Source organism: Taeniopygia guttata, chromosome 1, assembly GCF_048771995.1.
Source record: "Taeniopygia guttata chromosome 1, bTaeGut7.mat, whole genome shotgun sequence".
Classification (NCBI taxonomy): Eukaryota; Metazoa; Chordata; class Aves; order Passeriformes; family Estrildidae; genus Taeniopygia; species Taeniopygia guttata.
The window spans coordinates 43,220,910-43,245,444 of NC_133024.1; the positions used below are offsets into that span (position 1 = coordinate 43,220,910).

Consider the following 24,535-nt stretch of genomic DNA (forward strand, 5'->3'; position numbering starts at 1 on the left):
CTTCTCCTGGTTACTGACCACTGAATAGCCTCAGCAGCGTTTTTTTTCACTTATAAGGAAATCAGTCAAATAACTCTTACTGTAAGAAAAGCTCTATGTTAGACAAAGCATAAGAGAGAGTTCCACACTAGACTGAATCAGAAGACATTTTATCCATATGGTCTCTCATATTCTGCCTGTGTTAGCCTAAACTTGGATATGCTTTTTTATGTTTTTTCCTCAGAGGAGTTGAAAATGGTAGATAAAAAGAATCTTACCCACATTTCTGTAAATGGCTACAGGAATAAAATCTATTGAATGCATGATAAAAAGTTACTGCAACATAAAAAAGCTGTATTGTTCAAGCATGGAAGCACTGTAAAAAGTGCTTGTAAAAGCACTTCAGAAGTTTTTCCCCTACCAGAGTTATGAGCAAGTCGTATCTTCTCAGTGTCTTTTTTCTTTTGAGAAAAATCAAAGCAATCAAATGCAGCAATACAAAGGGCTAACATCTGTTTCTGTAGATTTAGTAGGAAAAATTACTTACATATAGATCTATATATGAACTTTCATAATCTTGGAAATCAATCTGTGCATGGAATGCATATGAAAAGAAGCATAATCTCAAAGTAGTGTACTTTGTAGTTTTAAACTGACTGGCTTGTGCAGAAGGTAAATTAGTTCTTACATACTGGTCTGTCTGCTACAACTGTATTCTGTTACATTATCCCTGTTACAGAGTTTGAGAAAATACTTGCTCTGGAGAAAAGGGATTGAACTTGCTCTGTTAGGTCTTTATTTGGTTCCATATTGGATTACTGTTTTGAATAGAAAAAGATCACTAGCAATGTGAAGTACATGGTTTTCTTCCCACTCAGTAGTGTTTCTTATGTAGAATCTTTTTTCTGCTGAAAGATTTTAAGGGGATGTTTTTGTTTAATCTAGAATAAGATATATCAGTGTGAATGCACGTATTTGAAATCCAGTTTGCACATTGGCCATCAATCTACAGTTCTTGGTTTTCTTGCTTTTCCTAACTTTTGCTATGCTGTTAAAACCCTCTCCAGCTGCCTCGATATTCTGGGTAAGTGAAGTGACATTTGGGTTTCTTTCAGCTGTGGTCACTGGGTGGCTCTTGGCACAAAGTGAAAACACTTGCAGTTAAAATAGGAAGTATTTCTCACCATCCTAGAAATATTGACTTTCATGCAGATTATTCTTAACTGAACAAATGTCATCTGCTGCACATGACCCATGCATTCTCTGAAACAACCTCAGAAACTCTTTTGAAAGTGATGAGTGTTTCCCTTATTTCTTAAGCTAACTATATAAATTTATTTTTAATGGGGACCTGTCAGCAGCTACCCTGTATTTTTTTAAATAGTGATGACAGATTCATAGTCCTAAACACATTTTTTATTCCTTTTCTTGCATCCATTTCAATTTATTTTTTCAAACTTGTGGTTTTTCGCTATACCAGTTTGCTTGAAGTAGTGTGTGCGAAGTTGTTCCAGGTGAGCAAGGTGAGCTTTTCCATCTTGCTGGAGTGAGAATGAGCATAGGGCAGTCTGGGGTGGGGCCCATGACTTCATTGCAGTGGCCTGGTTGTGCTAACATAAGCTGCTGTGTCCCCACTATATTGCTAGCTTCAGGCTGTTTTCTATGGTATGCCTGGTGGCTCCAGCTTACTTCTTCACTTCAGGCAATGTAGCAGTTTGTCTCTGTGCCCAGGAGTTTAGCTAAGGTTCAAATGGGATAATTCTTTGGTGGTACAGATGTGAAGTCTAGCCAAGAGATAATCTTTCAACAGAGATTTCTTAATTTAGAGAAATTTTTCAGGAGACCATGTTCTGTGAATTGCAAGGATGGGAACTAAGCCTGAAAATGAGCAACTTGCAGATTATTTGTCAGCATTCATAAAAATGCTTCAGAAATGCGAATGTGTTGTTTAGTTTGTATTACTTGGATTGGATTGGTCCAGCTCTTGACCTTGGAACACAGTGTGTCCTGCAACAGACTTCACAACAATTTTCTGTGCTCTCAGTGACAAGAGTGAAGACATCTCTTTGGATGGCAGAAATATCTTTCATCTCCAGCAGTTGAACCTTTTCTTGTGAATGTTCTGGTGCTTAGAGCTCCAGTCATAATGCCATTCCTATTCTATTTGCTTGTGCTTTCATGCAGCTTTCTTGCAGTGCTGGCCTTGATGTTACAATGAGGAAGAGGCAGGGTTTACTGATCAGTGCCATGTGTCTTCCCTTTGGTGGGTTCAGAGCATTTTTTGCTGAAATCAGTGATGCATTTCCATTGACTCTGCTTTGTGAAACTTCACTGTAAAATTTTTATGGATTTTCAGGAACAACAAGAAATGTCTAGGTCTAAGCTATATATTTTGGTGAATAGCTAACAAGGCATTTTTTCATGTGTTAACGCTGCAGACTTATTTTTCTGTCTACGCAGAATGTAGAGTCCACATTTATTCAAAACTAGTGCACTTATATTTAAGGGAGAAGAAGAGTATGTAATGTCATAGGAAGTTAATTTATGATGATGAAATAACTAGAACAAGTAGATTATGTTAATTTCTTAACATCTCTAAAGTCCAGTGTATTTTTCTAGAAGTAATTATTAATCTGATTTCATCTTGCCTTTCTTCCAAGGATCTTTAAAATATGAGTGTTATGGCTCAGATAGGATAACCCTAGAAAATAAGTTTTCCTAAAAGCTGGTAGCAAAGTTGTGCATACAGCTCAGGAGGAGAGAGTCAGTGTTGGAGTGAAATTAATTGACTGGCATAAACTTTAGAACACTGTGTATTATTAATGACAGATATTTATTCCACTTTCAGAACAACTGTCATAAACCCATTGATTTTGACTTGGCCTAAGAAACTAGGGGTGCACACAGAGCAGGAACCATGGGCCTGCCTGAGGAGAATCAGTAGCACCCCAATAATTTGTCTTTCAGCACAGATCATTGTAGTCACTGTAGCAGTTATAATCCTTGACCTCTCTTAACTCTTTGACCATTTTTTAAACTTTAGGTATTACTTTTTAGTATGAATTCTTTTAAATGTTCCACAGAATGTTAAATGGGTTACTCCTGTTATATTGCCTTTGTCTAAAGAGTCAAGAAACATTTTTTTTGCAAATGTGTCTTTGGCATTCTTGTGCTGTAAGGTATTTCTTATTCCAATTTCCATTTCATTTTTGTAATCCATCATTCCTCTAAAACTTGCTTTTCTACTTTGCATCCTTTTGTGTTCAGTCTGTGGGCCTGTCATGGGCTGGAGTAGCCCAATTTCCTTGCCCTTCACTGTTTCTTATAAGTATTGCTATTTCCACTTCTAAATCAACTGTTACTTGCAATAAGAAAGATTCCTTAAAAAAACAAACAAACAAACAAACAAAAAAACCCACAACTGGTAGAAGATTCTCTGTTAATGGGGATTACCTGATCATTTAATGCCTGAATTGGGGGATTGGGGGGAGAAATGGCTCATTCTTTTGCTTCTGAATGAGTGGACAGTTTTCATATCCTCTTTGCTGGAAGCTCAGTTGCCTTTGCCCTTCTAGTGTTAGTGCCAGGTTTCTGCCAGTTCGGAATCCTTGGAGCAGCAGCTTTTCTCTTTGGGGATGGACCAGTTCTAGAGAAGGGTAGCTGTGGAATTGTGTAAAAGAACTGTAGGACTACTTCTGGCAGCAGTTTAAGTCTGTATTGATTACATGGAAAAAGAAGTCAAAATACTTAACCATTTTTAAAGAAGAGAAATAATAGATGTGAAATATATTTCCTGGTTATTATTGTGGTTTCTGCATCTGGCTTTAGTTGTGAAGAACTTCTGTCTGTTCACATTAGGCTTGATTGACATTTGGTTGAGAGGAACCAGCTCTGTTCTTAGGTCTCTTGGCAGCAGTGGGCAGCTCCATCAAGTGATTTCCCGTTCTTTTCTTTGGTTCCCGGGTGTTTTTTTCTGTGGGGCTACTGAGGAGGCCCTGGTGCACTTGGGCTCTGCTCTCCTTGTTTGGGAGCAAAATCTGACCAAGCTTCATCTCAAAGATAAACCCTCTCAGACCACCAAGCAGTGTTGGCTCTTCTTGCTCTGTGTAGCAGTGCTGTGTCTGGGTGGAGACAGGGCAATGGCTTCGCTTGTGTCTGCTCCTGCACAGGCAGGAACATCACCTTCAGAGGGCTCTGAGGGGGCATGAAGGGGAAGGGGAGGAGGATGTGCCATGTGGATCAATCAGAAGAGGAAATAAAGCTTGTTTAAAGACAGTGGTGGTTATCACAGTAATTACTGCTGAAAAATTCACACTGGTCTAAGAATCAAAACTCAGGGTTTTTTCTCAAAACATCTGCAGTCTTTGCTAGTTGCGGTCACAGCCTGTGGAGAATATTTTTGTGGATGGCAATTAAATGGGCATAGGTTGTGGTTTTAGCTTGTGCAAAAGGAGGGAGAGAGGGAGTTGAGATAAAATATTTCTCTTTGCAAAGTAATGTTTTTGTTACTTTCTGATGGCAGATCAGGAGAATGCAGCAAACAAAATATTTTGAGAAGCTTCAGCCTTGGCTGCCGCTGCGTTCCTGGGGATAGGCCTGTGGCTTTTCGGGGAGAAAGGAAGGTCACGCTTACCACACACAATCAAATATATTCAGTCTTAAAGAAAAACAGCAGGGAAGTTTGGTCTTCTCATCCTACCTTTTCATCTAAGTTTCTTCTGCAGAATATTTTTAAGCCATAATTTTAACTATGTTTTGACATTTATTTAAGCCTTGGCTGCCTTAATGATCATGCAGAAAAGTGTTTTTTTCCTCTTTTTCCTTAAAATAACTGTGTCCTGACTCCTAGAAAATAGTCATATTAAACGCCAATGATCTTTATTTAACTAAAAAAGCCCCAAATTAATGAGTTCATTAAATGTCAGCTCAGCAGTGCCTTCTGGCTCTATCATCCAGTGATTACATTTCTCAGAATATTTCAATTTAACTGTCTTGCAGTAAGATATTAAGTGTGAACTTTGATAGAAGGAGCAGTTTGCAGCAAAACTGAAAATATATAATGTCCAGAACATAGTATGTACTTAGCACACTTCAGGACTTAAGGATTCTTTTCATCTTTAGGGGAAGGACAGTCTTTCATGTAGAAGATTAATGGTGGATCAATAAGCAGAATCTTTTACCTGCTGAAAACTTTGAAAAGATCTCAACATCATTGAGATGTTGTTGGAGATCCATAACAGAACAAAAGTTGCAAAGAAAGTGAAATTTTCTTAGCTCCTCAACTCCACCTTGATGTGGTATGGATTTTGGATTGAGTATCGTTTTGTTTGATTTAGGGCTTTTTTTAGGAGTGACAGACAGGAGATGCCTAGGTTTGAAGTAATCTGTAATTTTGGCCAATATCAAATACATGCTCATATTCTCCTAATTTGCCAAGTTGTGCTGGAAATAGCATGTTCATGATAGCCTTTTCTTGCTCGCAGAAATGGAAGCTCTGAGGGGTAGAGAGCAGTCAACAAAATAACGGGACTTGCTTGTTAATTGATGTTGCATCTACTTTTCTTGTCTGTAGAGATCCCGGAGAATTTATTGGTTCTGTGTGTTCCTTTTGGATTTTGTCAAAAGAAGATTTTGTTGTAAGAGTACATACCTTGTAATGGCAGAGAGGAGTGGAATTAGTATTTATAAGGCATTTTGTGCCTTGATCTTACTAATGGGATTAATCCTTATTGTATACTTCTTTGATATTTACAATCTGAGGCAGTCTGAGTTATTAGAATATCTTGACTTATATATGTTTCTTTGGAAATACATTTTTCTACCAACCCAGATGCTGAATATTAACAAAAGCTGTGTTAAATGTGTTTGGTTTTGAATTGCAGTATTCTGGAATGTCTTTATCTTCATTTAATCGTGCATACTTGATTATAACTTAATTTAGTTTTTGCCTAGAAATATGTGAATAGTTCTGTGTTCTCTATTGCACCTCACTTAAATAAGCTGCATAAGAAGTGATGGCCTTGTGTTGCTAAAGGGCTAATGCTTTAGAAAGGGATGTTGTTGCAGCTTATGCTCCCAGATAATGGAGATTTTCAGCGTAATGCAATTGCTATACTGAAAACTTCTCTGTTCCAGTGCATTAAATAGAGATATCTTTCAGAGTGAGATATTATCTAATTATTTTAACTCACAAATTTCTCAAGTAGTGGATTTATTCATATTAGATCGTATAATAATAAGTGTAGGAAATTTGTTTTGGCCTGTATTCCTTGTATAATAGTCTTATACTTAAAGATTTGGAAAATGAGCTGCAGTGATTTTGCAGATGAATGACAAAAACTGTTGGCATATACAGATAGAGTTGTGTTTACAATTACATAATTTATAGTCTGTAAATCAAATGTTTGTTTTGTGGGCTGGGGGGAGCTTGGCTCTTCACCAAAGCATTTACTGTTCTGTGGAGGAGTTGGAAATACGTAATATAAAAATAGAAAAGCAGAGGGAGAGGGTAAGATAGGGAAGGAAAAAAGCATGAAAAATTGATTGTACAATGCTGGTCATTCATGGTTCCTTCTGGTATTCTGGGATTTTATATCAGGGTTAAACATTAACATTCTATTATTCAGTATAGAGCATAAAAGCATGAAAGTTTTCTCATGAATGTTGGGATGAAAATGCACTTAAAATACATTTTCATGATTTGGTTTAAATTTTGTAGCTGTTAAATGCTGCTGTGAAGATGCAGGAATTGTGTTTCAGGATTAAGAACTGTACCCAGACATTTCTAAAGTACCTGTAAAGAAACAAGAGGAAATGGTTAAGGCAGAATTAAACTTGTTAAAATGAATGCAGAGGTATGGGAGTGTGTGGAAAAAAATAGTTTCTCTCATCTAAATTCATTGTTGGAAGTGTAGAGCTACTGATGGGACCCCCAATATCCTGAAAGAATAGTTTTGTTGAAAATGTTGTGTCTTTGCCATTGTTTAAATAGTTATGATTTTAAGTCATAATTGACAAAATAAATTCAGTAAATTACAGTAAATGTTGCAATATCAACATATTTTTCTTAGTATTTACTCTTTTTATCTACTTGTTAGAGAAACTTCATCCTCCATCTCTGTTTATCCTTTGCCAAACTCCCATTTTTAAGTCTTGATACCAGCTGCTGGAATGAAGAGTACTATATGGAGTATGCATTCATTCCTAGGAAAAGTGTAACAATTCAGTGGGATATAATTTTAGTTGTTTTCTGTGTTTTAGAAGTATTCTAGAAAAATGCTGCTGTGTGGCATCAGAAATAGGAGTAAGATTTATCACTGAAGAACCATTTAATAAAGATTTCTGTTCTTAAGCTTGGCTTTTGTCTGTGGTTAGAGATAAATACTGGACAGGGACCCATTTACTGGTGCCTATTTCCCCTTCTTTTCTGCTGTCATAGTCTATATACAAGTAAATCTCCTAAATAAATACCTTTTTAAAATAGAAGGAATTCTAGCAAATTCCTGCCTAAACACAGTGCCAAGCTCATAATGTAAATATATTTAATAGAATATACAATAGAATATATGTAGAATATTCCAGTTGTTCTAGCAAGTGGCAAGGTTTTCTGATTCTACCTCCTGCATTTTATGTTGATAACTGAAATTTTAATCTTAAATGTAGTTATTTTCAACTTTCCTGGCTTAATTTAATCTGTTTTGAAGGATAGTAGCATACTGTGAAATAAGAAATCTATTCTCATCGAACTCTTCCATCCAAACACAAAACTGTAATGAAATTCAGATTCAGATGTAATCTCTTGTACTAACAGTAATCAAAACCATCATGTTAGAGTGTGGTTGCCATACTACAGGTCTGTCTTTTTGTGGTTTATTTAATCTGTATATGTTTCTTTGATTTGAAACGCAATTTTAACTGGATCACAGTGGTGTGGTGAGCTGCTGGTCTGGTGGTCTTTGTAATGTGATATGCTGGTTTTGGGTGGGATAGAGTTAATTTTCTTCATAAGACTGAGTATGGGACTGTGTTTTGGATTTGAGCTGGAAACTGTCGATAACACAGGGATGTTTTCATTACTGCTGAGCAGAGCTTTCACCAAGCCAAGGCTTTTCTGCTCCTCACCCCACCCCACCCCACCAGTGAGGAGGCTGAGAGTGCACAAGGGGTTAGGAGGGGACACAGCTGGAACAGCTGGCCCCAGCTGATCCAAGGGACATTCCAGACCTTATGGCATCATGCAAAGCATATAAAGCTGCGGGAAGAAGAAGAAAGGGGTTGGGACATTCAGGGTGATGGTGTTTGTCTTCCCAAGTCACCATTATGCATGGTGGAGCCCTGCTCTCCTGGGGATGGCTGAACACCTGCCTGCCCTTGGGAGGGGGTGAATGAATTCTTTTGTTTGCTTTGCTTGCATCCATAGCCTTTGCTTTAGCTATTAAATTGTCTTTATCTCGACCCAGGAGCTTTTTCATTTTTATACTTGATTTTCTCTGCCATGCTGATGCAGGGGGAGTGAGTGAGTGGCTACATTGGGGTTTGGTGCTGGCTGAGGTTAAGTCACAATATGTGGTTAGCAATACTGAATAGTAGTTATTAGAATGTTTTTTTTTTTTTCTCCTGTTGCTGTGATTTTGAAATGATTCATGTCTATGCTATTCTTTGTGCTAAGAGTGCTGTTTTTCTTTTGAATACCAGCCTGGATCTTTCCTTCATAATTGTTACTGTAAAAGCCATATGCAGTTCTTGATGTAAGCTTTTTTCTCCTATAAAATAGTCTCTTTTTAAAACCAACATTATTTCACTAGGTTTAGAAAGGAAATAATTAATAGATGTAGTAAGTAATTTAATTGTCTAGAGTTTCCCAGATCAAACTGTGATATTATGTAAAGATTTACCAACCAATAACCTCAGCTTCTTGCTTTTTTCAGTGTCTTGCTTGAAATCTTGCATGATACTAGTTAAAAAAACCAAAATAACACACACACAAACACCCTGAAGAAAGAGCACCCCAGACCAAGAAGACCGCCGTCAATCCAGCCTTTTAAATTAAGCCACCACTTGAAAAGTTGAACACCATGTTGATCTTCATACTTGATTAATTGCTATAAGAGTTCATAGAGAAGCAAATAGAAAACAAGTTAAGGAGTGTTGTTTTTTGCTTTTGAGTATGTCTACCTATTTCCAGATTTTCACAACTGCTGTGGCAAAAGCTGTTCTCAGTGACTTCTACCAATGCTATGCAAGTTGTTTGGATAGTGTCTGTGAACTTAAGCTTCGTAATTTTTAGCATTTAATTAAAAAGCAAAAACTTAGAATGCTTCACCAAAGCACAATTAGCTGCACTTGTGTTACATAAAAAGTAGAACAACAACACAGGCTAACTAAAGAAGCTTGTTTTCCTAGGAAAGAATGAGGATGTTCTTTTGTGGAAGCAGCTTTGCCCTGCTGCTTCTCAGTGGCTTTGGCTTATTCTGATGTTCACAACTGTGCAAAGTGGGCCATGATTTGTGAGCAGTCAGCAGACATTAGGAAGGACAGAAATAGTTGTCATTTAGAGAAGTGGACTGGAAATCAAAATGAAGACCACCTAGCCATCACAGATCATGAAGAAAAGCAGCATCATTGCATTCCCTTGTGGTCATGCCCCATCCTAGGATTTTTGCCTCTTTGGTCCTCTATACTCAATAGGAATCAAATTGTATTATCAAGAGGAGGCTTTTTGGTGTTTAGCATTTTGTAGGTACTTGAAGTAAAGGTTTTCTGTCTTATCTGTAGTAATTATGTGTGAGGAGTGAAGTTTATAACTCACTGCTGCTTCTGTGATATTTTAGATATTTTTCAAGATAAGTGAAAACTTCTCTCGAAACTCCATTCTTCTCCAAGCCTGAATGTGGGAGTTTCTGGGTCTGGGAGGTAATGCTTTATGGCGAGGCTTCTTTAGATTAGTGACTGGAGGATAGTTAGTATTTTCAAAGTTCTGTGGTGCCTGCTGGATGAAAACCATCTCTGCTTTCCATGGCACAAAGAGGAGCCCAGTGCTTCTCTTTGTCCAAGGTTTGATAGCTTTCAGCCTTCTGTGAGGAATGACATACAAATCTGAAAAGCAGTAGCTTGACAGAAGGACCGATGAACTTGGTGATACTGCAAATGTGATAATGCTTGCTCCTCTTGTGAGCAGTTTCTTCAAAAATAAGTCTGTGAAATTGAGTCCCACATTGATTTTTGTTTCTCAGAGGCAGTTGCTGTTAAATTCTTGGTAAAGTAATGTAATGATGTTGAGAGAGACTGGACAATACTTCCAGGTATGGCACCATTCTTCCTAAGAATTGTATGATACAAGCAGGAGGGAGAAAAGGAGAAGAAAAGCTCACAAACCCTCTAGAAATACAGTAATGCTTGTTTTAGCTTATGGGACTGGAGAATTGATTCTCTTTGGTGGTTTTTTTTTTTTTTTTAATTGATATAAAAAAATACCAGTAGAAAAAACCTGTCTTTAGACAGCTTTTGTGGTGAGTCCTGTCTTTAGACAGCTTTTGTAGTGAGTATTCTGTGCTTGCTTTCAAAGGTGTGTTGAGCTGAAATTAAAAAGAAAATTATAGTTAGAAACAAAATAAGTTGATGATGAGTAACACTCCAAATGTCAAAGTACATGTGTTTTGTCTTGGTTATAGTAAGATACTCTTGTTAGATCCTGAGTTACTGAGGATTACATGCTCAAATCTATCTATTGACATTAAAATTGTATTAATAAGAAAAAATATTACAATAGCAAAATTTACTGATGGCTGTGTTTCTGTGCCCTGTCTCTTCAGAAAAATGTTGTAATTGGAAATACAGTAAATCCTATTTCTTAAACTTGTCAGTATCTTCATTTAGAATACATTTTGTTGTTGATTCAGCTTAAGAATATCAGATGTTTTAAGCCAGAAATCAAAAGCCCACTCCTTTTTGGAAAAAAAAATAGAAAAGAACTTGCATATTAGCTGTATTGTTACTGATTCTATATCAAAATGTTTGAATTTTCTGTGCCTGTAAGAGCTTGGTTTTATTGTTACTCATTAAATAATCCAGCAAGCCATCTGTCATGTACAAAAGGAAAAAGAAATTTCGGCTTTAGATTAGCAACTGTAGAAAATCCCCCAATTCTGGAGCTGATCCTACATTTTATGGATTTTTTATGAACTTGAGCGACTCTTAATATCTTTAAGTGTTATGTATAATTTTAAAGAGGCTAATTATTGCCCTGGTTTTGTTTCATCAGTTTAACTGTTGCCACATCTTTATAGAAGAAAAGATGAGATTTGAAGTCCTGTTGTATTGGGCATAGGGCAAAATGTACCTGCTGGTGAGCTGCAGGTAGCCTCTTGTCATTGACAGAGAGGGGTGTGTGCACCAGCTGGCGCTTAAAATGTTGTTAACAACTTGAGTTCAAATGCAGAATTCCTTTGGTATTTTAACAGCAACATGAAAACCTGTGCCCAGATCACCCATGCTGTTTTGTTTGGATCTGATAGAATAATTCAAATTTAGAAAGGGATTTACTGAGGTAAATAGTAGTTGAGCAGAACTTGCAATGAGCTGATCACTGTGGACAACAGCTGTGCCCTCTCAGCTCACTTTAAAATGCCTGGGCCCATGGCTTGCTCTGGCACTAGAAGCAGGGTCTAAGTTGTCAGCAGGAACCTTCCATTCACTTTCAGCTGCTGATGTGATGATACTTCCGCCTGCAAAGCCTGTGACCCCAGATTCCAGCTGTTCACTGGACAGAGAGGAGTCATGACTCCTGCTACCTTTGTGTTCTCTATAGAACTTAAGGTTAACAGATGGCAGGAATCTTCTGGCAGCCTGCAGCAGTTGGTGGTGCCTGCTACTGTGGTGAACTCTTAGTGAAGAAAAGAGGAGAAGCCATAGAGAATGTCAGCCTGCTGCTTGTCCGTGCTCAGGTGTCTCGTAGTGTGAAAGATGAAAAGGGGAAATTAGTAAGCAGAGTGGCTTGAAAACACAGAGAATCAAGGGTTAGCACTGAATATTAGGAAAGCCTGAGGCCCAGGGGTGTTTCACTTTTAAAATAGATGAATCAGACTCCTGCTAGATGGGAAATTGATGTTTCAATGTAGCTGTTCAAATGTGAAGTCAAAGCAAAGATAGGCAGTGGCATTAGAAATTTGGGTGAGGGGGTCACAGCATGTCCTGGATCGTTGAGGAGGTCATGAGCTTAGATGGATTTAAACAACCCATCCTGCACCAAGACTTAAACCACTTGGAGAAACATCTGGTATATTCAATGTAAAGCAGCAACCACTGAGGCAGGAAGTAGGGCAAGAGACTCTTGGAATGTAGGGAGTAGATCCTCTGAAAGATGCTACTGGAGATACATGAGGGAGAGGGTTAAGTGACAGAAGAGAGACACTTTAGGATTATGTAGGGACTCCAGAAGAACATGAGAGAGATCCCCAGAAGGGAACTAAAGCAGCATGTGTGGGACCCCACAATAGCCCCAGGACTCTATACACTGCATGGCTGATCTGCCTGACTCTTACCCTGGACTATGTAGCCTGCCCCTTGGAATAGGGAAGCTATGTCAGAAACCACTGCTCTAAACCACCAAAGGTCCCCTCTTCTACTGCTGAATACTGAAGTAATGTAGTTTGGAAAATTATGCCTACATCTGTGACTAAAATGTTTTGATATCTGAGCCTGTCTGGTCTTAAACTATGAGTCAGTCAGGGGAATGTCTCTGAAGCTGAAGGAGCCTTGATAGCCATCATATTGGAAGTATGCTCAGAAAGCTAAACTACCAGTGTACTGGGTTGACCCCGACTGGATGCCTGGCACCCACTGAAACCTCTCTGTGACGCCCTTCTACAGCTGGACAGGGAAGAGAAAATAGAACAAACAGTTTGTAGGTTGAGATAAGGACCAGCAGAGATTGCCCAACAAATATCATCACAGGCAAAGCAGACTTAAATTAGAGATATTAATTAAAGTTATTGTTAACAAAATCAGAGCAGGATAATGAGTAGTAAAATCAGACCTTTAAAACACCTTCCCTGCACCCCTCCTTCTCAGCTCTACCTCCTCCTCCCCAGTGGCACAGAGAGAGGGAATGGGGACTGTGGTCAGTTCATCTCATGTTGTTCCTGCCACTGCTTAGGGAAAGGAGTCCTTCCCTCACTCCTGTGTGAGGTTCCTCCCATGGGACACAGGTCTCCATGAGCTTGTCTGATGTGAATCCATCCCATGGGCAGCAGTTCTCTGCGCACTGCTGCAATGTGGGTCAGTCCTTCAAGGACAGGCTGCTCCAGCATGGGTCACAAGTCCTACCAAGAAACCTGCTCCAGCATGGGCTCCTCTCTCCACAAGTCTGCAGGTCCCTGCCAGGAGCCTGTTCCAGCATGGGCCTCCCTTGGGGTCACAGCCCTCTGACAGGCATCCACCTGCTCTGGTGTGGAGCTCCTCCATGGGCTCCAGGTGGATTTCTGCATCCCATGGTCCTCCAAGGGCTGCAGAAGCACAGCTGCCTCCTCACGGTCTGTGCCATGGGCTGCAGAGGAATCTCAGCTCGAAGCCTGGAGCACCTCCAGCCCCTCCTTCTGCACTGACCTTGGTGCCCGCAGGGCTGTTCCTGTCACGTGTTCTCATCGTGCTCTTCTCTGGCCGCAGTTACATCTGTGCAATAATTTTTTTTCCCTCTTCTTTAATATGTTATCACAGAGGCTTTGCCATCACTTCTGATGGGCCCTTGGCCGACAGCACATTCATCTTGGAGCCAGCTGGCTCTGACCCTGCTGGACATGGGGAAAGCTTCTGGCAACTTCTCACAGAAGCCACCCTTGTAGCCCCCCCAGTACCAAAAGCTGGCCATGCAAACCCAATGCAGTGTCCTAATAAAAGCCACAGTTTAATTATCTAGAGGGTGTGTAGTATTTTATACTCATGCTCTTTTTCTGTAAGTTTTTAAAAATTTTGATCCCTTTGTGTAATGCTACACAAGGAATATTATAAATCTGCCAGATTCACCCACTGATCCTACACTATCCTTTTTGAGTCTATGGTGAGGAAATTTAGCTTCCCATTTTTTATTTCTCCTCCTTTTGTTCTTTCTGTTTGTTTGAAAATTTTTACTATCCCATTTTTCCCCATGCAACTTGACAGTATCAAACTCAGAGGAAGGAGTGGGGAACAAGGTACAATAGGAAATGTTGTCTATGTGTGTATGTAAAGAGAGCTCATTGGATATTTGTGCTCCTTAGCTGGGAAAACCCATTTTAAGAAATGTAAGCAGCTGAAATTCACAGTTAAATACAATTTTGCAAAATACTGATGTACCAATTTCAGTTGTACAGTAACTTTTTTATACCAACATATTATGGTGGTACCAATAATATTGGCAGTGCAAAAATATAGGACTGTTTATTAAAAAAAAAGAAAGCCAAAAGTAGCTGTTGAAAGAAAATGCTGTGGTAGTGAATAGTATTGTCCCACCGCCTTGAAGTACATTTCTCTTTAAATTCTTCCTCTGGACAGCTCCTGTTGTTCTACTAAGTAGTCTGTATTTTGAGGTAAGGGTTTTATGCTGTCCTGGTTTGAAGAGCAAAACCAGTGAGAGGCTCTAAGTCAGAAATACAATTTATTAGGAAAAAAGGGAACAAAGAACCAAATACATACAATAGCACAAAAGAAGAACCGCTGACAGAGTTAGAGATACAACCTGACACTTGCTGGCTAGGGCAGTGGTAGCAGATATGGTCCTGTCCAAGCAGTGGTCTTGTAGACTGATGTCTGGAGGTCCAGTGTGGAGAAGGTCTCAGCTTGTTCCTCTTGGAAGAGGGGATCTACTTGCTATCTGCACAACCCCGCTTATATCCTTGATGGCATCGTTTGGCTCCTCCCTCTGGGCGGAGCATCTCACAATAGAATGCTGTGATTTTATCAGTCATGTGGCTAAAAGAACAGGTCCTCCTGGAGGGACTTATCTCTGAGTCACGAGATAAGGAAAGAAGGGGATTGCAGCTCGAGGTGGTAATGGAATACACCCCAATATTATAACCTAGGACATATGCCAATGCAGATTGTGAAGCAGTTTGTTTGTAGGGTAAGCAGCAGTAATGAGGGAGTAGCACAGCTTTTTGAGCTGTTACAGATGTACCTAACCTGTGGTAGCTGCACAGTGCAGCAAAAATCATTTGACAATACTGAGGATAAAAGTGCTGCTACTCTTACTATTTGTATAATAGATATGGTCATTACTTGATATCACAGCGCAGTAGCTGTCACAAGCCATTTTTCCTGTTAGAAGGACTGTAATTTTTCTCTTTTATAGTTCATATTTCAGTGCATTAGTGTGCTGACCGTAATGACAGTGACTTTCTGAGTTAATGGTTTTTTTTGCTTCCTTTTATAGTGGATTTTGTATAGAACGTGGAAACTGATTAAAATGACCAAAATAAAAAATGAAAGTGAGAAAAAGTTCAGTTTTTCCTTTCTTGTTGCTTTTACTGCTTTCTGTTATTTATTAGAAGTTGAGACAGTTTAGTGACTGTTTTTCAGGCACTTTTTTCTGAGTAGTGGAGAGATTGCAGTCTTTATAGGATGATGAATGAGTCGTGGACCTTCTCCTGTGGAGTCTCCACATATTCCTTCAGAATATTTTTGCTATAAAATAGTTTTGTAATATCAGTTACTGCTCAAAATGTCCTCTGTGTATTTGTTCTGGTAAATGTTGGAACACATTCAGCCTTTGTTCTAAAGGAGATTTCTTGGAAGAAGAGTTGGGAGTGGTGAATCTCCACATTCTTTAGTTCCATGATGTTGCCACTAGATGAGTGCCTTGGGGAAACATATATAGGCCATCTGTGGATTTCACCATTTCTGTGGATTCATTCATTAGTTGCTCTGGAGTCTTCACTTTTTTTCCACTACTTTCTTTTATGATGCTGGTAACTTCTGTGATATTTAAATGGTATTTAATTCTAAGTTTGGTAAACACCTCCTGGATGTTCTGCAAGAGACAAAAGTTATGAAGTAGGAGTATTCTTGCATGGCCATTTGTGGTATTCATTGACACACATATAGCTCATACTGGTTTACTGCGGTGCCTGGGACAATGTGATGACAAGTGAGAGGAAATTGGTATCTGATCAGTTGTAGTTACTGTCTTCAAGTCAGTTACGCTGTATTTCTTGTCTGATGAGGCTTGCTAGCAGCATAAGCTGGTGCATCTAGTGTCCTTGTCTTTAAAAGGTTAGTGAGATTTGAATAAGCCAGGTGTCCTGGTGCTGTCAGGATTTAAATTATGTGAAATTTTTATTAGAGTAAATGAATTTCTGATTATACAGCCTGCTTAAAATGCTTTTATGAAAAGGTTTGCTGGCTGATTTTTACTGGAAATTAATCTTACTCATGTTTTAGGAATTGAATTTTAATACATCTAATTACTTTTAAGAAAGTTTGGAGTATATACTCTATGACTAGTAAAAAACTCATAAGAAAACTTAATTTCTTTTTTGCAGACCACATCAAAATTAAAGATGAAGAAAAAAGCAACTAAGACCCAAGAAGCCAAAAAAATCTTGAAGAAGAAATTTAAAGTTAACACAAAAATAGTTTTTACTGAAGATGGAGAGGTAAGATCACTTAAAAGTAATTGTATTTTGGTGGGAATTGAAGTTGTAGTTTCTATAAAGTCAAAATGTACTTTGTATAAAAAGACACACTTCTAAAAAATGTGTGGTATTTGTAATTGGCTTACATTTTGCAAAAGAGTTCAGCTTCCATTTAGAATCATTTCCAGTGAGAAAAAGAGAAATGTTGAGCACTGACCTCTTTTCATCTTTGTATGTGTAAGATACTTGTATGAGAGCCGTAAGTGGATGTCCAGAACTGTATCTGTCTATTGTCTTCAATATTTTCTGTCTATTGTCTTCAATTTCAGGTGGAATTGAGAGCATGGTTTTTGTTCTTACAGGAATATAAAACAGTTTTCCTGTGGCTGTTTGCCAAAGCACCCCAAAGTCTTGAGTTAATGTACTGGAATTAAAAGTTTTCTTCCCAGCATTCACTATTTGTAGATTAAAAGTTTGTTAGAAAAGCTAAGGAAGTACCAAATTTTGGCCTACTGGTGCTGAGGTAGCAGTGCTTGGAGATTTGCCAGTTATCTGATTTGTTCTTTTAATAGAACAATAGAAAAATTTATTGACTTTATACTAAAGAAAACTATTGTGGATGGTTTCCCTGTGGAAATAATCTCACTAGCAAGTGTCTTCATTCCATGAACTTTTCTATAATTTGATTTTACAGCTTCAGATGCTAGGCATGTTGTTTTTCCATTTCCAGCATTAAGATAAAAAGTAGAGTGTTTTTTTTTTCCCTCTTTATTATAATTTTAGTAAGGCATAAACTAAAAGAGAAGTCACTTTTACAAGTATATAATTTGCTTTTTTTCCTGACAATAAAAAGCATTTTATATTGCAGGTGAAGGGAGTGTAGCCATATACATAATTACTAACATTAGACAAAATGTAAAATGTTTCATAAGTTGCCCCATTGACCGAAAACTACAGTGTCAGATATTTTTAGATATTCAAATGCTGTTGTCTCAACTTAAAATTCATATGCAAATGTTTTAGGTATCTATGCAATGGAGCAAAAAGGAGGAAGAACGAAGATAGAAACAATCACAAAGATTGTAATTTGAAAAGCAATACAATAGAAAAGGGGTGATATTTAAAGAAACACAAAATTTGCATCCCTGCATGTTCTTACTTTTTTTCCCCCGAGCTGTGTAAAATTTTGCATTGAAATTTTACTGTTCTATTCCACATGCTTTTCTTTCATAAAGTCCTCTAAAAATGTATCTTTCTAGAAAATACAACTACACAAACTCAATTTTACAAAAGGATATGAAACAGTGGGTTGGATTTATCTGTACCAGTTAAATAAACAGCCTGTGTGCATTAGGGAGTCCTAAATGTGTTTGGTTTTGTATTTGCACTGTAAGGCATTCTATATTTTCTGCCATGTACTTTCCTTTCAAGAGTTAGTACTTTACCAATCCATGAGCAAGAATGATTTTGCAAAGATTTTCCCTTGAAGGTGTGTGCTCGTACCATGAGGTACAAGCTACTAGGTCATAAGATAGATGGGGATATTTTTTGAACATGCAGTCTTTGTCTTGAATTCAGAGTTTCAGATATTTAAGGGAAGCTGGATGTGTTCAGTGTGTCATCCATCAAACATTTCACCAGCATGAATCATCAAACATTTCCAATACAGTCTTAGTGCAACAATCAAAAAACCCTTCCATGTCTTTTCTCCTTGCTTCCCTCAAAACATGAACCTGCAGTAATGCTTTTTTTTTTTTTTGTGTACTCTGGAATAAAAACTTGTCTAATTTTTGTCTTGGTTAATATAGTGGAATGTTGATTGTTTACATGAAAGGTACTGTTTAGATTTACTCACATTTTTTTCTGAGAGTCATTTCTTGAGAGAAGTAGTTTTTCTCCCCAGATGAATAGCTGAATTAGAAATTACTTGTTCTAATCAGGAAAGAGGACAAAATAAGGTAAGAGTTTCAAGTGAGCTCACTAAACAGTAATGTGATATAATGGAGACACTACTGTAAAATAGTAATTTTAAACTGAATGTGATGTTAAATAAGGTTTGTTAATGTGTTTCCTTTGCAAATGACTTTTATTTAGTGTGGAAAAAGAATGTATTGGAATATGTAGGGCACCAAAAGTGTGATGTGGAAAAAATTACTCTAACCATTATTTTTCTTGCTGGCATCTCTAATTCAGTTAGTGCAGCAGTGGCCACCTGTGCAAAAATCCAATTTGGCGCAAGCAGACGAGGAAGATGATGCCAGTGGTATCAACCTAGATAAAGCGAAAGAAATCCTGCGTGAGGAAGACAAATTTGACAAAGAAGAATACAGGAAGAAAGTAAAGGAAAAACATAGGGTAAGTTGATTTCTACTTCAATTACTGAAGTATAGAAATACTGTGCTGTGGATTGCTCAGTGAGGAAAAATACTTAAATACATTGTGAAATAAGTGTAGTACAAGTTAATTTAAGTTCTTCAGTTTTCTTCAGGACTACATTGCTCACAAGAAAACTGTTTTAATATAAGTAGTTGGATAGCACAGAGCCTTATTCATCATTAAGTGTTGGTAACGGTAGAGTTTTATTTACAGCTTTAAAGTTTGGTGGATTTAGTAGGAGTATCTTTTTTTATTTTTTGAGCAGTGTTTAGTGGAAGGGTTTGTTTCACCAAAAGAAAGTAGTGATAGGCATATGTGCTCTAAAACCTTCTGTCAGTGAGAGTACCTCTGAAATGTCTTCAGACTACCATTTGCTCCACGTTTAGTGTCACACTTCATTTAGGCCAAAGTGCTAACTTTTTGTGTCAGTGTGCTTAGGGCTATCAGAACTTACTTAATGAATTACTCAAACTACATGATGTGACTTTTGGCTGTGACTTGAAAAGATCAGTATCTGCAGTCTGGCTTCTCTCTGGTGTTTGAAAACCTTTAAAAGTTGCAGACCAAAAGTTTTCCATCTACTTCTCTATTATTTGTTATGGACCAAGGCAGGATTTTCTGACCATGCTGTGTATCTGTCATATAGAACACAGCTGTATGTCTTTCAGCTCAGAGGTCATTCTGTTAGTGATTGTGAGATGGGTATGGCATTCTCCAGATAACGGATACATGTAAGATCCCAGGACTATGTGTTGTTAAAGGCCTGGTTTGTACTCAAAGCTTCAAATTTCCAAGGTGTTAATAAGTGTTTTGTTGTCCTGCTCTGTAAATGCTGTTAATTCAGTTTGACTTTCCACTGATTGTAAGTAGTTAGTGCAAGATTTTCCAGTGTTTGTGAGAGTTTGAATTTGAACAAAATAATTTGGAAGGAATTTGTGAAAGCTTCAAGTTATATTTCGGCTATGAAGTATCCTAGTTAATGTCAGAGCATGCTTTGCACATCTAATTTGAAAGTCTGCTCCTCTAGTCCTGTTGCAGTCATTTGACAAATACAAAAAAATCTCACATTATTTTTATCAAAGTGTTCCAATTGATACGAGTTGAAAAGAAATAATGTTTGCTGTGCTCTAAGTGAAATAATAGTCAAGTTTACAGAAAACAATGCAAACAGATTTCAAAGATGCACTTAATGAACAGGAAAGTAGAGACTGATTCTATGACTTTGCAGTCAATCTCTTGTTCACTAGAAAATTCATACACTTTGAGTAACGTTGTAGGGTTGACATCAGACTTCAGTGATAAAATACTTCACCTATTGGTCTGTTAACACAGCTTCATTGTTATAGTTCTGAGGAGAACAAATGATGTTGACTAGATATTTACCTACATGGAATAAAAATATTTCAACTGTGGAGATACTATGAAAAGAGACTGCCTCTTTACAAAACGGAGTCAGACAAAATTATGACTGGCCACATCAATGTCATGGGGTTATTTTGTAATTATGCAAAGTGTCATGTGTGAAGCTTCTTGGACATTAGTGCATGAGTGTTTTTCACACTCCAGCTATTATCCGTTATGAAATGACATAAAATAAATAAATGATAGTATATGAAAAAGAAGGAAATAGATTAAAGAAAAAGACCTCTGACATCCTGTGAAATGATTGTCTGGTATTAAGGGCTGCCATTCAGTCATTGCATGACTGACACACATCTGACATTGTTCAGATTTTTTATTTGAAACTTTACAGCTTGAGGTGAAAAATACTTCATATGTAAATTCTCTGTACATAATGAAGTATTCAGTTACCTGGTTGTCATTTAATTTTTGGAATAGTGTTATAACAGTTTAGAATTGGAACATCCAAATTTAAATGAGATGACACTTGCAAAGAAAGAAAGGGCAGGAAGGTTGTAGGTTTTACTCTGGTAGAACCTCATTTGCTTTCCCATTGTTTCACTAACCTTTGTGGTTAAAGATGAATCTATCTCCTCACTACAGAAGGCATTCAGAATAACAATTCATTTCATGTATTAATTAATACAGGCTGTATAAGGTAAGGCTGACATACAGATTGATTCTCTTGTGCTTCCTTATTACTAAGTCATCCATTTATGTTTGTGATTCCTGACAGTCAACTGTTGCTGCTTAAGAAACAGCTCTAGTAGTAATTATAGGGAAAATATGCAGAGTCTTGCTCTTTCGTTTCATACAAGGAGAGACAGGCATACCTCCTTCCTTTTGGGTCATCTTAAGCTGGTACTGTGATCAGAAGATGCCTTCTTCCAGTGATTAATGAAGAAGCTACATAGTTACTAGGTAGAGAAGATACTACTCAATTTTTTCATTACCAGAAAATGTCTAATTTTTAAAATTCACACTGTAGGGGGAAGTTTTATGGCATAATTCAGAAATCATACGTAAGTGTCATAGATAAACATTATTTTAGCCATTTCAGCCATTGTTTTTTCCCTGATGTTTTTGGAATTTATTGTGTTGTTGATGGAACAAGTCATCTGTCCTTCATTAACAAAAGAATGCCAGGGGAAAATTTGTGCTGTCTCACAGTAAAAGCGAGTTACGTGGCCATTTTCACAGTGACTTCCCAATGGTATTTAAAAATTCTCCCACCTCATAAGGTTTCTCCTACCAAAAGATAATCACTCAGGAGCAGATACTAGTTGAGTTTGAATCTTTGGCTTACATCTCAGAAGAACATGAAAGAAGAACTATGCAAGTCCATGTATCATGACTATGCTGAAGAAGCCTGATCAGGTGCCGGATCATTATCTGAATTTGCTATTAAAAGTTTTGTTGTTTATGTAAGCCTGACAAGCAAGTGGTCTAAGTTATTTCTTACCCTCATTTGGAAGGATAGGATGAAACCTAAAAGATGAGTATTCAAGTGTGTTACCAGTAAAGGATGTGAGAGAAGTAAAAAGACTAGGAGACTTTATTTTCATGACTTTGGATTTTGTGTAAGTGTGAATGTCTTAGTGCCCTTTCTTGTGTCATTGAAAGAGGAGCTTTTTAAAGTCACATACTTTAATCCCATCTTATATATCCCGTTGCTGGCCTTCAGCAGAACCCTTCATAAAGTCCTAAATCTGTCACTTGTGACTGTCATTGCTTCTTTTAAAAATCCTCTGTGCTTCACTGGGAGCCACAATCCATCATGTTGTAACATGAACTCTGTTATCTGACCTGTCCTTTCTGCAGTAATGCTAATTATTTAATTCCCATCTTTAAATTTCCTTCCTGCAAGGAGACTGCTGAAGATCTTTGTCCATTTGACATGTTCCAATATCAGATGTGACAACTCAGTTTCTTGGTTTTTTGCCTTGGCTGCTGAATGCTCCTACAACTCTCTTTTTTCCTAGCTTTTTGAAAAAACCATGGCTGAATCTTTCCTTTCTGCTTTTGGTTAACATTTTCATCAACTTAACTTTCTTCCGTTCCTTCACGTACATCAAGTTTCAAATATATCTTGATTCACATTTGCTCTTCTTAATTCCTTTTCTTCCCTACTGCAGCTGAAAACTGGTGCAGTTTCCTGGTGTGTGTGTGTGGCAGTTGTTTTTTTTTTTTTTTTTTTTTTTTTTTAAATCAAGTTTTGAAACATGCTAGATCTATTAAAGTTATTAAGACTAGCAGACCACTAGAGACAAATGCATTTTCATTCTGTATAAATCAAATGTAGCAGTCTGATACTCAGTTGTGTACATGTAATCATAAAGTCCCCTCAAGCTGAATGTGTGCTAATACCTGAAGTCTCTGCATTGGCTTTGAAATGGTGACTTACGATAACAAATAATTTACAGAAGGCTATAAGTGCAGATATTATTTGATCGGGTTTTTTTTATCTACAGGTGGGTTCAGGTTTTGATTTAGATAATGAGTGGATACAGAAAAAGTAGAAAAAGCAGTGTTTTCATAAAGCTTGTACTATTATAGGTCATATTCAATAGAGAATTCCTTTCTTATGGTTTCCATAGTATAATCTTGAAGATTAGCGGTCTCTGACAAAAAAAAGTGAACTTCTTAAAATCAAAACATCTCCAAAATATTTTTTTTAGGAGAACATGGCACATAAGCTTATTATGAACTTTGCTTGCAAAACTTTTCCTGATGAAGAATAAAACTATTCAGAAGTATCCACAGGCCATTGCTTTTAAATCCATTTGTGAATGTAATTTAAATGAGCACAGTTTCCTGTATGATCAGAAAAATATTTTGATGCATTCATGAGATGCTCAGATTTGAAGAGTTGTGTGTTACCCCTTAAGGCTTGTGGAAACTTGCAAAGCATCTACACTATAATTAGGTTTCCTTCATGAGTCTTACATTTTATTATCCTCTTCTTCCTCTGCAAATATGGAAGAACTGAAAATCAGATGGATAGAAGTAAATTAAGCTCTGAGATATAATTGTAGTGTAATTAATGCTTACTGAAGTTTCGGGAGCAAAGTAAATTTTAGTGATTGAGCACAAGGGAAGGACAGTAACGCTGATCAAGATGATGTGAAAAGAATTTTTCATGAATGGCTATTTAATGAAAGCCATTTGGAATGTGTAAAATGTTATAAACAACAATAAAGGGAAAAATGAATAAACTGTTCAGAACGTGTTTTGGCATTCCATTTTTCAAGTTTTCAACTGAAAATGTAGTGTTGTTAGGAGGAAAATAGTAGCAGAGAGGGATTCATCTCACTTCTTAATAACCTCTCTCTTTCCCTGTAGTAGCTCAAGCTCAGAAAAATGCCTGTTGGCGATGGAGGAAAAATGAATAGGAGCCTTATTTCTTGCTTCGCCTTCCCACCAGTAAGATGCACTGTGAATTTTGAATGATCAGCATGAGAAGAAGGCTAGAATATTTTTAAAAATATAATTTTATTTGGGCAGTATTAGTAGCAATCAAGCTGAGACTGTCTTCAGTGGACTGATACTGCAAGATGCAGTAGTTCTGTACCTCCTTGGAAGACCTTAAATAAATATATTTATAGAGAGATGATTCAGACTGCAGGTGATGGGGGATCTTTCAGAAGGTACTGCACTGTACCACAAATGTATTTTAAATGTATTATATGTCCGTATTTTAAATGTAATATATACTTTGTATTTTTGAGACTCCTTGCACAATCTTCCTGGGATACTGATGTTGCTTTAAGGAATCTGGAGAGATTTTGTAGCCCTTGTGCCACTGAAATGATCTTGATTTGTACCACTTGAAGTTTAGGGCTATATGTTCTCAAAGTTTTGCATATGCTGTTCCTAATGCAATGGAAAATACAGAATTATTTTAGAAATGGTACTGAAACAGAATACCTCTCTTTGGTTTGTCACTTGTGCCCTAAATGCATTTGTTACTGGCATAGTGCGTAATTTTAATGAGGAGGAAACACTGCAATGTTTCACCCTTGTGTGTTTGCTCTCCCAAATATTATTACTCTATTAACTGTTTCCAAAGCTAAAAGAGAAAGTTCTTTGTACCAGACTGATGTAAGGACTATCATAAAATAAATAGCTGTTATTTTCATCAAGAGTATATTGAATTCTGATTAAAATTCATTTTT

General features: G+C 37.4%; 1 protein-coding gene across 1 annotated transcript in view; it reads left to right on the forward strand.

Annotated features, from left to right (window-relative positions):
- The window catches only part of DDX10 (DEAD-box helicase 10), a 153,535-nt gene that overhangs the window by 80,299 nt on the left and 48,701 nt on the right, over positions 1-24,535 (forward strand). Inside the window, exons 14-15 of the mRNA XM_030270460.4 lie at positions 16,491-16,604; positions 18,777-18,938. Of these exons, the coding sequence (XP_030126320.4) occupies positions 16,491-16,604; positions 18,777-18,938 (276 nt within the window). The remainder of the gene's footprint in view (positions 1-16,490; positions 16,605-18,776; positions 18,939-24,535) is intronic.